Source organism: Aspergillus neoniger, assembly GCF_003184625.1.
Source record: "Aspergillus neoniger CBS 115656 unplaced genomic scaffold BO87scaffold_77, whole genome shotgun sequence".
Taxonomy (NCBI): domain Eukaryota; kingdom Fungi; phylum Ascomycota; class Eurotiomycetes; order Eurotiales; family Aspergillaceae; genus Aspergillus; species Aspergillus neoniger.
In genome coordinates, this window is record NW_020291205.1 from 42,997 (window position 1) to 54,343 (window position 11,347).

General features: G+C 48.3%; 4 protein-coding genes across 4 annotated transcripts; 1 reads left to right on the forward strand and 3 right to left on the reverse strand.

Moving 5' to 3' along the window:
• Window positions 1–115: 115 nt before the first annotated feature.
• On the reverse strand, window positions 116–3,030 carry BO87DRAFT_431614 (putative kinesin family protein (KipA); the record flags this gene model as incomplete). Its single annotated transcript, XM_025627600.1, has 2 exons — window positions 116–2,187; window positions 2,262–3,030. 2 exons carry the CDS (start codon window positions 3,028–3,030, stop codon window positions 116–118), a joined length of 2,841 nt encoding a protein of 946 aa, XP_025473808.1.
• A 2,834-nt stretch (window positions 3,031–5,864) lies between these two features.
• Window positions 5,865–7,207, reverse strand: kin28 (TFIIH complex serine/threonine-protein kinase subunit KIN28; the record flags this gene model as incomplete). The annotated part of the gene is made up of 2 exons (XM_025619977.1): window positions 5,865–6,886; window positions 7,009–7,207. 2 exons carry the CDS (start codon window positions 7,205–7,207, stop codon window positions 5,865–5,867), a joined length of 1,221 nt encoding a protein of 406 aa, XP_025473809.1.
• Window positions 7,208–7,445: 238 nt separating this feature from the next.
• On the forward strand, window positions 7,446–8,515 carry BO87DRAFT_381414 (mitochondrial 37S ribosomal protein mS41). The gene has a single exon (XM_025624522.1). The coding sequence runs from the start codon at window positions 7,661–7,663 to the stop codon at window positions 8,375–8,377; it is 717 nt and encodes a 238-aa protein (XP_025473810.1). The 5' UTR covers window positions 7,446–7,660; the 3' UTR covers window positions 8,378–8,515.
• An 84-nt stretch (window positions 8,516–8,599) lies between these two features.
• On the reverse strand, window positions 8,600–10,881 carry BO87DRAFT_224799 (cytochrome P450). Its single transcript, XM_025618712.1, has 3 exons — window positions 10,379–10,881; window positions 10,117–10,314; window positions 8,600–10,067 (listed from the first exon to the last, which is right to left on the reverse strand). Exons 1-3 carry the CDS (start codon window positions 10,622–10,624, stop codon window positions 8,823–8,825), a joined length of 1,689 nt encoding a protein of 562 aa, XP_025473811.1. The 5' UTR covers window positions 10,625–10,881; the 3' UTR covers window positions 8,600–8,822.
• Window positions 10,882–11,347: the final 466 nt, after the last annotated feature.

Here is an 11,347-nt window from a genome sequence, read left to right on the forward strand (position 1 = left end):
CCACAGGCATACTGCCTGCCCTGAGCAGAATTATAATAAACGTGAAGAGGAAAGAGTGTCCCGCGAAAAGACGGGCCAAATTGAGAACAGAGGACGTAATTCAAGATTGCTGGCCTCAGCCAGAGCTTGCCAAATCCGTAGTGCCCGTGCTCAACCCTGGCAAACCGGTCATGGATTCAGATGCCCGCCGACTTTCTGCGGCAACGCGAACACTCCCACGAGAGCCCTTGATGAGGTGCCCACTCTCAAGGCGGTCCTGTAACATCTCGTCCAAAATGCGTGACACGTCGTCCATGCCACGCCTCTTTTCTTCCGTTTCTTCCTCTTTGAGTGGTGAACAGAGACCAACGGCCGAGTCATAAGCAGCCGAGTCATCGCCATCGGGTTGATGTTCCAGACGCCCGGGTCTTTCTTTTGTGTCTGACACGAAGGAGTCGGCTGCTGAATGGGCAAGATCTCGGTGTCGAGCAGCAGAACGAAGGGCAGCAAGCATCCGGTCCTTATCGTCTAGTTGTAGACGAAGCTCATTGATCTCCATGTCTTTCTCCCGTAAAAGAGCTAGTACATCAGGGGCGTCAGAAGTAGTGCCTCCAGCCTTCACACCTATGGACATGCGGGAATGACTGGACCGTCGTGCTTGCAGAAGCCGCCGCTCTAGCGTAGAGATATAGCGATTCTTGTCGTTAAGGTCGGCCTGAAGGGCTGCGATTTGTCTTTGGGCGCTTGCTTTTCCATCCGCAAATTCGCCAATAAAATCATCCTCATCTTCATTCCCAAGATGACCATTTGAGAACGGTTGATTACCGGGGTAATCACTGCTGTTAATAGAAAGAAAGGAGACTGGTCGGAGCGACGAGTGCCCATATGCTCCTAATGTAGACTGGCTGAGTGACGAACGCAAGGATCGAGATCCAGTTTCGGTAGCCGACATCCTTGAAAGGCGACCAAGAGCGGATATGCTTCCATAGGTATTTACACCAGTAGACTTTGAACATAGAATCAAACGATTCAAATGCTCGATCCTTTCCTTTAATGCCGTCCGAGCCAGTTGCATTTCAAGCATTTGCTCTTCGTGGCGTGCCTGTGCTTCTTTTTCGAGCTGCTGCTCTTCCAGCTTCAGCTCCTTCTCAGCTTGGGCCTTGGTCTGACTCTCTAACTGGTTACGGAGCGTCTGAATCTCCATACGGTACCGCTCCAGGAGAACTCTGCTTCCAGCATCACCTCCACCACTACCAAATGCTTCCTCCGCGCGTTTAGCATGGCTGACAATGCTGTTCTTGGCCCGAGCTGCGAACTTCAAGGTGTTGAGCGTTTCGCCGGAATGAGACTTGGCTGTCCCTCCTAGCTGAACCGTGCAAAGAATACTGACCAGTGAGTTCCCTGACAAAGCAGGCTGCAGTAATCTCGTGAGTTTGCTGTCCCGATATGGAAGGTGTTTCCCCTCTTTATCAGTTGGGTTGCCGGTCTTATCTCTTGCCTCCGATAGTTTAGAGATAATAGTTCCCAAAGTAAGCAAGCTTTTGTTAATATGGGCACCTTCCGTACGCCGTTCCTTGTCCTCAGCGGCGCGCTCTGAACCAGCAAGATCGATTAGACTCAACGTTGACACTCGGACTCCACCTGGGACCAAGCCTGACCGTCTATCTTGAGAAGCTCCGGCAGGCACTCGTTCCCTGCTCTCGACAACAATTTGAACAACCGCGTGACTTCGAGAGCTGCGAGCGTTAAACTGCGTGCTACCGGTCCGCCTAGCATGGTCGCCCCTCGCGATCACACGGAGAAGCTGTGTCGGGCTTTGAACAATCTCTTCTTTCAGTGGCGTGGCATATACACCACGTTTGCTGTCTTCGCGGAGCTTGATTTCCTCCTGTTGAGGGGCAGCGGTTCCGCCAGATACCGAGGCTGACAGCAGATCGTGAATTTTCTCATTGTATATCTCCAGATAGCTGACACGCAACAAGAACTCTCGATGTGGTGTTTCCCTAATGAAGGAGAATATGTCTGTTATTGCCAACGGTATCACTCCCGGGGAGGTTGCAGTTCCTTGCATGGAAAACGTCTTGCCAGTACCAGTCATGCCGTAAGCGAAGACTGTACCATGATATCCTTCCATTACCCGCCTCACTAGACGTTTCGCTGCAGAGTCGTAAATCTTCGCGTTATGTTCATGAGGGGAGAACACGTTATCTAACGAGGAAATAGAGAAGCGTAAGCCACGTTTACCTTGCTGTGTTCAAAGAGAATACGAAGGATATCCTTACCAAACGAATAATCGCCGCCCTCCTTTCCGTTATAAGAGATGAGGCCGTGCCTCCCATCTATTGACCATTCAGGGGTCTTTGCGGTTTCGGCACCATTCACATCAGGGCGTACTCGGACGCTCACGATGACATTTCCCTTTGTCTCTTTCGGCCTCGAGTTTGACTTTGGTACGCCTTCATCGGCATCTTCAAACGTAGTTGCACTAGTTGAGTAAGATCCTTGCGCAGATGAGCTCCTGCTTTGTGAAGGGGAGCCTTCCCCATCTCGGGCTTCAGTAGTCGAAATGGATTTCGCATCCCCAGCGCCACTCAGCAACGATGCGGTTTTAGAACTCCGGTAACTACTGGTGGTTCCAGTACTTAGTCTCGAGCTTTTCCTGGCCTTTACACTCCCAGATGGATGGACGCCCTGTATTCCCGATATTGAAGACGCAGTAGAAGGGCGGCTTCCTGACCTAGGTGGCTGAGGAAAAGCTGCAATGCTGATGGTTCGTCGCAGCGATTTATCGGGGCTACTCGGAACCCGGCTACCGGCAACGGTCCGCGATGTGCTAGTATTGGTCATCGAGTTAGACAGGAGGTGTCGTCCTAGACTTGCTCTAGGGCTAGAAGGGGTGCGCGTCTTTAGGGACGTTTGGGATGGGGACGGCGCCCTTGACGTGTCAGATGCAACAGGAAGGCTTTTCCGTGACCTAGGAGCTGGAAACTGAGGACAGGGCCCAGCCGAAGAGTTAGAGGCCGTCCGCGACGATGGCGGTAAGGTCGACATTCTCAAGTGACTGTCTGTTATATGAGGCTTATTATACCATGCGGTGTTGGCACATGGACTTATCAATCGGTGTTTCTTGCGGCGGCCATCCGTATGTGTCCAGTTAAAGTCCGAATTCGCGCCTATATTAGAAGATATGAACCTGTTAGACTTGGCAATAAGAGGCTATCAAAACATGCAACAACATCACCAGATGACTGGCTTTCAGATTGGAGTGCAACACTTTGTTACGCGTTTGTGCCTCTGTGGAAAGGAGCTTGTTTAATATGTGAAGAGACAGGGGGGCAGTAGAACGATAACAGGTATACTCGGCTGTCAAGGTCCGAGCTATCCAGACTCACCTTGATTTGGTATGAGGCAGTTCCGTCTGTCGAAGGCCGATTCTCAAGTCGGACGTTTCCGCAAATCGTCCCAAGACTAGTAGGATGTTGCGGGCTGAGATAAGGGGACTGTAACGTAAACAAGCGCCAACCTTTGCGCACGACACAGATGTGTCCGAAAGCCCTTGCTGGCTGGGTCTCTTGCAGCGTTGGGCACGTGTGTAGGTTATGGGCCGACGTCAATTATCCCGTTTCAGCCCTGGCAGGTTTGAACAGGCTTGTTTCTTATTACGACAACAGCGAACTGGAGACCGGCACTGCCAAGTGATGGATGGTGTTTGAAGAGGGGGCGCTGATCGGGAACGTTAATACTTGAGAAGAGGGCCTGTGTGCAAATCAGACATGACCCAAAGAATGGCTAGACAAGTAATCAATCGCTCCAGATAGGCAGGATACCCCGTACGCCGCAATCCGCCTCGAACGCGAGGCGTTGGGTTGAAGGAGGCTCCAAGGGTTGGTCCTTTCAATCTTTAGTGCCGCACGGGACGGGTAAAAGGCCGGGAGTCAGGTTATGAGGGGCGTAGTAGCAACTCACCCACTTCCTGGTTAGAGCAAGATAACTAATTTTTTTTTTTTTAATTCGTTTACTACTTATACTATACCGTCGTACAGTGTGATGATGCTGGTAGTAGTTGAAATCATTACCGGCACCAATGAGTTGACTGTTGCTTCCACCGGTACCGTATAGCATGTAACCCCAGCATACACCCCTATGTGGTGCAGTTTAACCCTCTCGGACGGTGGACCTTTCTGGAGCCTGAGAGACCGGCCAAAAAACTAAGCTAATCAGGGATCCAACAAAAATATGCGGGAACTTTGCATAGGATACCTCCTATACGGTACTACCTGGAAACTTACAGTAAGTTAGAGATCTATACCCAAGGTAGGCAGGCACTCGGATGGGGGTTTTTAGGAGAAACTCAATTACCGGACGATGTTTTATCTAGTGCTAGGGCTCAAGTATCTTAAGATTAATTCGAAAATTTCCCTGGTAAACCATACTGTTGTATTCGACATCAATACCCATCCAGTACCAGTGTCACACCAAAAACAAACTAAAGGAGATGTGTTGCCCAGATGTGCAGTTTGGAACTCCATCTCTACGTAAATGTATATGCGGCAGTTCTAAGTACTTTCTTTCAACACCACAAATTTGGACATACTTAGCGCAATGAAACAATCACCTTCCCATTGAATTGTTTTCAGTGATTATTCCGCAACACGGTTCCTGAATTCCTAAAGGGTAATATTATCGGATGAGGCACTCCTCTGTCATCTCGAAGTTAAGCAGTGACAGTGCGAATAGAAGTACAATGTCTGTGCTGTGTACCTAGCTGGTAAAGGAGATCGAGCATCAGTTGCTGTCTCATTTTTAAAACCCCTCTCAAGTGGGAATTCTGTAGGAGGGACCAGACGCTAACAGACGGAGGCCCTCTTTTAATGTTTAATTAAACCTCCGTAAGGGGCTTTGGGGTCTTTATCATTTGTAGCAGCCATCCACTGACCAAAACGCATTTCACTTCATATTATTTATTAATACTGCCCTATATTCCCTTCAAATACTTGTCTCGAAAGAATGAGGTGGCTAATTTCCTTGCCCGATCCAAAGGCGGCTGAATAATATTTACATGTGTCCTGCAGGATATAATAATTTCCATCAGATGCAGTGTGCAGTACAGAACACTTATGTGCCCACGATAGGGGGTGGGCTTTGTCGATCAATTTCTCCATGAAGGTATCAATGTCGATCCCTGCTACTGAGCGATCCTGCTTGCGTTTCCGCACATAAGATGCCAAGAAAACAGCATACACAAGCGTCAACCCTTCTAGCCACAGAGCCCGTTGGACGAACACATGCACACAAGAAATCTGGGAGATTTCTACTTGTCTGAGAACGATGTGGAATAATACAGCTGACCCTTTCGAGTCATGATGGTTCCGACTCCACAACTGTTAAGGTATTGACGATCACACGAATCCGCGAACCATTGAGCGGCTGGTGTTAATTCGACAACAACTTTCTGCTGAACTTGCAACTCTTGATTGAGTCCGCATCGATTTGCGATAATCACTCAGTTACTTTGTCGCTAATCTCACCCGCATATCTGGGCGCAATCCACACTGTCGATGAGCGCGGGTCTTATCTCAAGAGATGAAGTTCACCAATGATGGGCCGATTGCCATGTCCCTTCCTTGATGGTGTGGCACAGGTCGACACTGTGGGAGATCAGCCCTTCTTCTGCGTCGGATGTATTTCTATATGCCTGAGGATACCTGACATATATTGTTGCTCATCCTTGAACTCTGTATAACTCAGAATTCCCGATGAACTTATGTTAAATTTTCCCCGAACCTTCTGATCTTTGACCAATGGTATGGCACAGTATACTAAGGTACCAGGAAAATGCAAGTATGACCGTGTGCGACTGGGAAGAGAAGACGCACATGCGTTTATCAGTCCCTTGCCGCGCCAAAATCCAATTGTCGAGCGGCATTTTTAAAGGAAGTATCGTCAAGCTCCCCACCTCGCCTCGTTAAATCATCGCCCATCTTTTTGGTTCCGCCAACTTTTCTAGGAAGATCTTGTTTCTTAGTTGGCTTCGGTTCAGCAAGCCACCAGCCGTGTTGTAGGATTTGGCAGGCGGTGCCTCGTTTTCTGGGGTCCAGGGTACACATCGACATGAGCAAATCTGCCCCAACAGGCCCAGCCGTGGGAAACTGCCGGAGAAAGAAATCTCGACCTTGTAAAGGCACAATATGATTCGGATCGGCAGGTATGTAATTTGGCAATCTAGTCACGCCTGGCCAGTTCTCCTCAGTTGGTGTCCCGAAGGCTTCGCAAATCTTGGAGATTTGATCCAAGTCTGAATTCCCTGCGACAAATGGAACCCGTAGAAGGAGTTCAGCAAAAACCATTCCCATGGACCAAACGTCGACAGCTCCAGAATACTGTCGCGCACCGAAAAGCAGCTCGGGGGGTCGATACCAGCGTGTGATCACCTGGTGTGTCATATTCAAGTATGGGTCGGCGAAGGACCTGGCCAAACCGAAATCTGCCAGCTTGACCTCGCCGTCAGCGGCGACTAGAAGATTGTTTGGTTTGATATCTCGGTGCAGGATGTAATTTTCGTGACAGAACCAAACACCCCTAGCAAGCATGCCCATCCAGGCTTTAACATCGGCGGCACCGTAATGAATATTGCTATCCCTGATGAGCATCTCAAGATCACCGCGTGGCAGGTATTCGAGGACCAGATTTAGGTTTTGATCCTTGGACGAGAACACATCGTGGAGTGCGATTATATTTGGATGAGAAAGCTCTTGGAGATATTTTACCTCTCGGATAGCGTCCATAGAAAGCCCATCCTTGTATTCAGCATTGACCTTGATCTTCTTTATTGCAACAAATGACGATGGGTCGGTGCGGAGGTGTCCGAGAAACACTACAGCATAAGTTCCCTCACCCAACTTCTTATCTGTGATTTGGCCATAATTAGTATCGTATCGCTGGCACTACTGAGATAGTAAGGGAAAGAATTATGGAAATGATAGGATATGATTGACAATGGAATTAAGGCAAGTGATGGGGGTTCAGTACCTTTTATGTACTTGTGCCTCACATCGTCGTTAAGTTGCTCCGTGATCTCACGGTCAGGGTTCTTCATGCGCTGGGGCGACGATGAGCGCTTCGTCTTGTTAGGTGAGTTGGTGCCAGAGTCATTCTCGAACTTATTGCCTGCATTTGAGCTTAAAGCTGCAACTGATGAAGCGTGAGGGACCAAAGGCGAAACCGCCATCGTCTGCTTATATGCCCTCAAACCCAATGGATAGGGAGAGAATGATTAGTATCACCGACGCAGCAGTAGCAGCATGCCAGGGAGTGAAGATTGATGGGCAGTGAAAGTTAACAGCCAATAATGTCGGTCTGGTTGGCAAGGTATGGCACAAGTTGCCTTGAGTATATATGAAGCTAGGATCAAAGTTCGGAGTTTTGTTGATCCCGGGACTTGCCCCGGAACTGCGCATCCCGCCGAACTTTTCTCCAGGATGGTCGGGACCGACAGCGAAGGCATCTAACTCTTAACTACGCTACCAAATCCGGACGATTATCAGCGACGGGGAAGGGGCCCGATTTTGTTTTTTCAATTCCGTACCCTCCCAGATCTCGTGTCTTTCAAAGAATTGTCGACAGTTTTCAATCAACATCTCCGAGACCGCATCGGTTGTCCTGAAGAAACCCCGACGACAAAATGGCGACGTGCAGCTCGCACCGCTTGTCCTTGCAAGTGATGAGATCCTTGACGATAAGCAAACAGTTCATACGAAGTTTCCATAAGAACACGGGCGCCCCTTCTCCGCCGTCACCCACTCCCTTTGTTCCTGATGTCGAGACCTTTCTTAAGTTGATCGGTCGTGGGATGCACAAGCATGCGAGCAAGCTACCTTCCTGGGATAAGCTATTCACTTCCAGTTCCTCTGAACTTCGGGATCTAGGCATTGAGCCAGCACGCCAGCGACGCTACCTGCTTCGCAAGATGGACAAGTTCAGGCAGGGGATCTATGGGCCCGGTGGAGACCTGGAGAACGTGGTCGATGGCGTTGCGCAGCTTCGAGTTGTTGAAGTTCCGACACTGAACAAGGAAACATCGCACCCTTTGAATTCCTCGGCCACTTTATCTCCAGGGATGAAAAGAGTCATTGTCAACATTCCGCCGGATGCTTCTGAATACACCCATGATCCCACGAAACCCCTCAAGAAGTTTGCGCGCATGAAAATCACTGCCGGTTCTGCTATCAGCGGCCCGTATCTTCAACCGATCAAAGGAACAAATGGTAGTGCAGCCCTAATTAAAGTCGAGGAGGGCATGTGGGAGGACAAGCTCGGTCACAAAGTGGACGGTGGTGAAAGGAGACGTGCTGAAGTTCGGGCTAAGAAGCGAAGCGAAGAGAGGAAGAAGGGAAACTAAGGACTACGACACAGAACACACACATACTTGTCTTTCCCACCTCTGTTGTATCTTAAAGTGCGCTTATATTGCAGTCATGTCACATGTATTATATTTCATAGATTAACGGTTATTCCGGTTATTGACACTGTTTTCCATTGCGTTCAGGAAAAGTAATATATTTGTGGTAGAATGGCTGTCCCATATGACGCCTGTATGGGACAATTAGATTGGCTATAGATACATTAAGGCCTCTTCAAATGCGAGCAAATCGCGTACCCAAAATACAATCCTCACTCATAGTCAACCCTAGATCAAGACATTGGATTGAAGTACTGTACAAGCAGCCATTACATGAGAAAAAACCGGCCATTAAAGCCCCAAGGGAGAAACAAAATAAAAACAATCCCATGAAAGACTGTTATCCAGTCATTTCCATCATATTACATAAGAGGTTTGAGAACAATCACAAAAGGCGGTTTCTATGCAGTAACAGAGGCAGGTCGTTATGATTTAACGGTGGTAGCGCGCTTCTCAAATTGAATGATAGACTTGCCAGCAGGCTTGGAGAAGAGAGACTAGAATTGGTCAGCCTTGTCAATCGTAGCCAGAAAGGTCGACACATGATCGCTTTGAAGATAGCGTGACTTACCGAGTAGTCTGTTTCCGGGATATCCTTGACGTTTGGCAGGTTGCGGAATTTGAATAACCTGACCAAAGCCGCGGTAATTGCACCAAGTTGCACGTAGGCGAATTGCTCACCAATGCATCTGTGACGTCCTGCACCGAATGGAAGGTAGGGGCTATTAGTGCCTTTGCTGACAAGACCATATCCATAATCAATTTGATCTTCTTCTTCCGCATTGGCTGCAATAGTCTCATCCCAGCGGTGAGGATCCCATTTGAGAGGGTTAGGGAAATATTCCTCTGATCTTGCGGTAACACCAGGCGATGAAAGGACATTGTGACTGGTTGGGATGACATATGGCGTGCCATCCACAGGCATTGGGTTTTTGACTGCGCGGATGATTGAATGGATCGGCGCGTGAATTCGTAGTGTCTCTTTGATGACCTTAGCGTGCAAGTCAAGCTTCTGCAAATTTTCATAAGTAAGAGGTGGAAGATCTGACCCAAGCACACGGATCTGTTCGGCATATAACTCTTCCATGATTTCTGGATTTCTTGCAAGGTGCAAGACTATCCATGAAGCTGTCGATGAAGAAGAATGCTGGCCAGCCATAAGCAAGGCAATCATCATGTGTGCGATTTCCTCGTCTGGAACAGGAGTGCCATCTTTGTATACGCAGGACATGAGGTTCCAGACCATATCCTCAGAATCCTTCTTGTTTCCACCCGTACGGCGTTCTTTGACAATCTCCATATAAGTTTCGGTCATCTTTTTCTGTGCAGCATCACGTTTCCGGTTGTGAGGAAGGGGTGCCCAAGGGAGCATGAAGTTGATAGGAGCAAACCCCATGTCAAGATCATGGTATAATTCGGCGAAAGTAGAATCAAACCGACTCCGGACTTCCTTTCCTTGAAGAGAACGTGACGCAGTGTAGATGGTAATCTCTGCGATGGTTTTGCAGACGTCAAAAACGCCACTTGATCCCTGGAAAGCCGCAGAATGCTCGACAAAGTCATCTACCTCGTTGGTGATCAAACGAACGTATGAACGCAGGGCATCTGATGTGAGACCGAATTTGACAAACTACAATCATTAGTATACGTGTCAATACTCTTTCCATGCTCAAGCTCACCTTCTTCTGCTCCATAAGTTTGGCATTGGGACAATCATATACCACGTTACGCCCAAAGACAGGGGTTGTAAGTGGGGAGTAGACTTCTTCAGCACAGACATCACGTAGCTTTCCGTTTAGAATGAAATCGTTGCCCCTGGTTCCCAGATACACTGTTGTCTTTTTGCCGAGGAGAATGAAGGTGAAGATATCGCCGTACTGTAGGTAGACATGAGTCAGCACAAAAACAAAAGATCGATACTTTCATATTACTGGTCCATACCTTTGCGCGACAGTCGAAGAAGAATTTATAAGGATCCATGCCATAGCTAATTGTGCTACCTATGAATGGAAACCAGTGAAACACCAAAGGGGGCTCATTGGGGTTCTTGAATAACAACTGTCTTAGGACATTGAGAATGACGGAGACAGCCAGCAGGGATGACAGTCCAATCCCCAGGAGTACTAGAATTGACGTGTTCGAGCAGCGCTCGCAGAGGCTGTCGAGAACGACCGCGAGCAGGCCCATGATGGGACAACAGCGGGAACAGAATGACCGGAACAGACAATTGGAGTGAGTTGGTTGTGTTCACAAGGAAGAATGATTCAAGCGAAGGCACCTTCCTAGCCCTTGGCGTGGAAGCGCGACAAATATGTGAACTGCTTGCAACAGCGCAGGAAAGTGCACTTTTGGGTAAGTACAAGCAAGAGAGAAAAACGGCAGCACGCCACTTGCCAGTAAGTGAGCGCCCTTAGTAAAGTACTACTAGTAGCCTCGACCCGCTCACGGATTCTTGGTGGGTGTACCAATCTGAACGGCTCCGCGCCCGCGGCTCCTCCCCTAGCAGGAACTGGACAGTCCAAAAGTCTGAAAGGTACTGGTACTTACTACCCAGCCGCTCCTCCGAGTGGATCCAGGCCCGTTCCTGCCCCTGGTACTCCGGACAGCGTACATAGCCGTACAATACGAAATACGCATTTCGCTACCCAGTTACTCCTAATTAGTAGTTAAGAAACTACTAGTAGTGGTAGTAATCCATACTAGTACTATTATACGTTCCCATTGTGTACTAGGGGCGCCGATTCATCCTATCCTCCCATGCTATAACTACATTGTGGAGTATATGACTCGTCCTAATCTTTCTTTCTTTCTTTCTTTTTTTTTTTTTTTTTAAAAAAAAAAAAAAAAAAAAAAAAAAAAAAAAAATTTTTTTTAAAAAAAAAAAAAAAAAAAAAAAAAAAAGAACAAGCC